The 3,068-nt window shown below is 41.7% G+C and overlaps 1 protein-coding gene across 1 annotated transcript; it reads left to right on the forward strand.

Annotated features, from left to right (window-relative positions):
- Positions 1-320: 320 nt before the first annotated feature.
- Positions 321-2,018, forward strand: LOC149163273 (F-box/kelch-repeat protein At5g15710-like). The gene has a single exon (XM_089431663.1). It carries the CDS (start codon positions 639-641, stop codon positions 1,797-1,799), a length of 1,161 nt encoding a protein of 386 aa, XP_089287789.1. The 5' UTR covers positions 321-638; the 3' UTR covers positions 1,800-2,018.
- Positions 2,019-3,068: the final 1,050 nt, after the last annotated feature.

Genomic DNA, 3,068 nt, shown 5'->3' on the forward strand with positions numbered 1-3,068 from the left:
CTGCATAATTTTCCCTGTTGTCTTTGAAGACATCTGCATAACTTTCCCTTTGGTTTTTGAAGGCCTCGGATTCTAAAATGAAATATTTTTCTGTTTCCACCTTTCCAAAAAACAAAAAACACATATTCTTTCCTCCCACACTTCTGGTGGCCTTTTCCAAATTAGCGAAATACCTCCCTCGCTATTTATCCCAAACCTTCTCGATTAATCATAATGCAATGGCTGACACTAAAATGCTTTGTTCCGAATGCTCCCTCTTTCCCTTCTTTTCAGCGCCAACACTGATGCGTTTAAACACAAAAGCATTGAACAAATGCCTAGGAAAAGATCGTGCCTTTAGACGCGCGATGGTGGATCCAACGCACCAGAGATCTTCGCGCAAAGCAATGAATGGAACAAAGGCAGGTTCCACACGCAAAGCAACGAGTGGCACAAAGGCAGGTTCCAAGTGTGAGGATGGATCGCAGCTATCGGACGGGAATGAGATCGGGAGGCTCGAACTTCCTTCCTTGCGCTGCAATTGTCACGTCATGAGGGTCCATGTTCTTGCGTCAAGAACCATCTTTATATGACGTTGATAGCTTTATATAAATATTTGCGGAAAGTGGAGTTGGCCCAACTAGAGTGGATAGGCAAGAATGGCGAAGCTGAAAAAGGAGTGCTTAGACTCAGCAGCCTGGTATGAATTGCCTGAGAATACCAGAGAAGAGATATTGGCGTTTCTGCCACTCGAATGCCTCTGCAGATCTCGCAGCGTTTGCAAGGAGTGGAATGCCCTCTTTTCATCCACTAAGTTCATAACTAATAAATGGGCCGAGGCGCCTCCCAATAAGAAGCCTTGGCTGGTTCTGTGCATAGAAAATAACCAAACGGGTGGTTCGGTGAATTGTTCGATATATTGTTTTTTCACACGGACATGGAAGAATTGCATCTCCCTTTCATTCCTTCCGCGGGGAGATGAAAAGATTCAGTACTTTGGATCGGCCCAAGGCTTGTTCTTGGTAGATATCCCTCAAGGCAGAAATACTGTCTGCAATCCTCTCACTCAAACATTTTTGCAGCTTCCCCCTATGTCATCCATAAAGATCCTTATGACCAGAGGCATTGTGACCTGGAAAGCGGATACTCAAGAGACCTACAAAGTAGTGGCTGTGGGTTTGTCGCCTTCGAATGATGTACTGCAAGTGGAAATCTACGACTCTTCTGAGAAGTCTTGGGGGATCGTCCGATACCTGCCCGAGACTGTGGACAAGTTTGATCTGTCACATGGGATTATTTTCTGCCATGGCTTCTTCTATTGGATAATCCTAGACCGCGAAGACGGGATGGGCGTGTTGGGTTTCAGCATCCTAGAGGGAACGTCCACTTTTACACCGTTCCCAGAGTTAGCTAATGGCAATGCCATCTGGCCTAAGCTGCTCATCTGCGGGTCGCGGATTCTACTTGCTGGGGGCGTAGGCCCAAGGAGGGTATGGTCTATGTCTAAGTCTATGTACACTTTGTTTGAGATTATGGAGGTTGTTTTGTGGGAGTTTCAGAGCGATTCTTCCTCTTGCTCTTGGAAGGAGATTGCACGGATGCCTCCATCACTGTGTGAAGTTTTTCAGAGGACTTCTTTTCATTCGTTTGAATGCGTGGGAGTGGAAGATTGCGTGTGCTTCACATCGTACCAATGTATGGATTTTGCCGTTTACAATTTAAAGGAAGATACATGGAGTTGGCTTCCCACTATAGATGCAGGGGACGGATATCCGCGTCTCATGGCGTTTAAACCCAGGCCCGATATGAAGGTTTGGTGAAGCCTGATTTTATGAAGTCCCATTTTGTTTTGTTGTTACAAGAGTAAAAGTTATCTGCCATTTATTATGTATGAATAAAATGGCTTTAACATATGCTACTTTTGGTCATTTCATTTTTAACTTGTATATTCTTCTGGGCACGTTCAATGGTTACAAATATCCAAAGTTGAACTTACATTATTATCAATTTCAACTGTGACATTTTGAAAAATTGCAGTTCAAACCCTCATGTTCTGTTGTATGCATTTTGTACTTTCATACGCGCAATCCCAGGGTTAAACACGCTCATAGACACCATGCATGGCAGATAGTTAATGTTGCACATTTGTGCATGCACAAAATGAATAAGTTGGAAGTCCGGTCCTATTACTAGTTTATCAAAACATAGTTTGAAGCATTGAGGCAACTCTACATTAATGACTGCAGTTTTAGAATATCACATATTGTATGTTGCCAAGCCTTGAACATATCCAAAGCAACCATTAGTTCCTCATAATTAAGGTCGATCAAGAGTTCAGTTGTTGCCTGTCCAAAATGTTCGCTACTGAACTTTTTTTGTCCATTATTTTGCATCTGAAAATTCCGTAACCATAGGCACAGTTCATTAGGATTGTAGCATTACATGTGAAAAGTAAGGAAGGTACATCTTCAATAGTTGATGTGGCATAGTGAGGCCATGGTAAAATCTTAATAACTTTGTTTGTGAGAACGTGCAAAGATTTGTTCGTGTTAATTTGGGCATATGTTTATGCGATGATCTTTTGCTTTTCTGATTACAATTGACTCTTTTTTGGGTCTGATAGGGAACTAATATGACTTGAAATGTATAGTTCTTATTCTACTGTGAGAGATGCATAGCCCTTTCTGAACCCTTTGCGTTATGCAGACATGGGTCTAGCATGCCTGCCCTGACAAAACATGCGAAGAATGCATTTCGATCTAATTTGTCACTCTTTTGAGTTGGATGAGCGACGATTGGGATATGTAATGGGTTGTTGATTTAATAATAAGCACCCACAAACTCTCCTGCGATAGAAATTGCAGTGAAACCAGAACTAGCCCAAGATTAACAAGGTCCCATTTTGATATCCCAATGTTAGAAACAATTGTGATACTTGTGACTAGATAAACTATATAGACAAGCTCTTGATAAATATGGGCTACAAGGTATATCTTATGCAAAGCTCTTTAATCCAGATCTTATGCAGCATATATTCTTTTTTCATTTCACTTCAACAACTAGTTTGAGTTGTGAGAAAATTACACTCA

This window comes from Pinus tabuliformis, chromosome 5_1 (genome assembly GCF_031772625.1).
Source record: "Pinus tabuliformis cultivar Carrire ecotype Pingquan chromosome 5_1, CPIR1, whole genome shotgun sequence".
NCBI lineage: Eukaryota > Viridiplantae > Streptophyta > Pinopsida > Pinales > Pinaceae > Pinus > Pinus tabuliformis.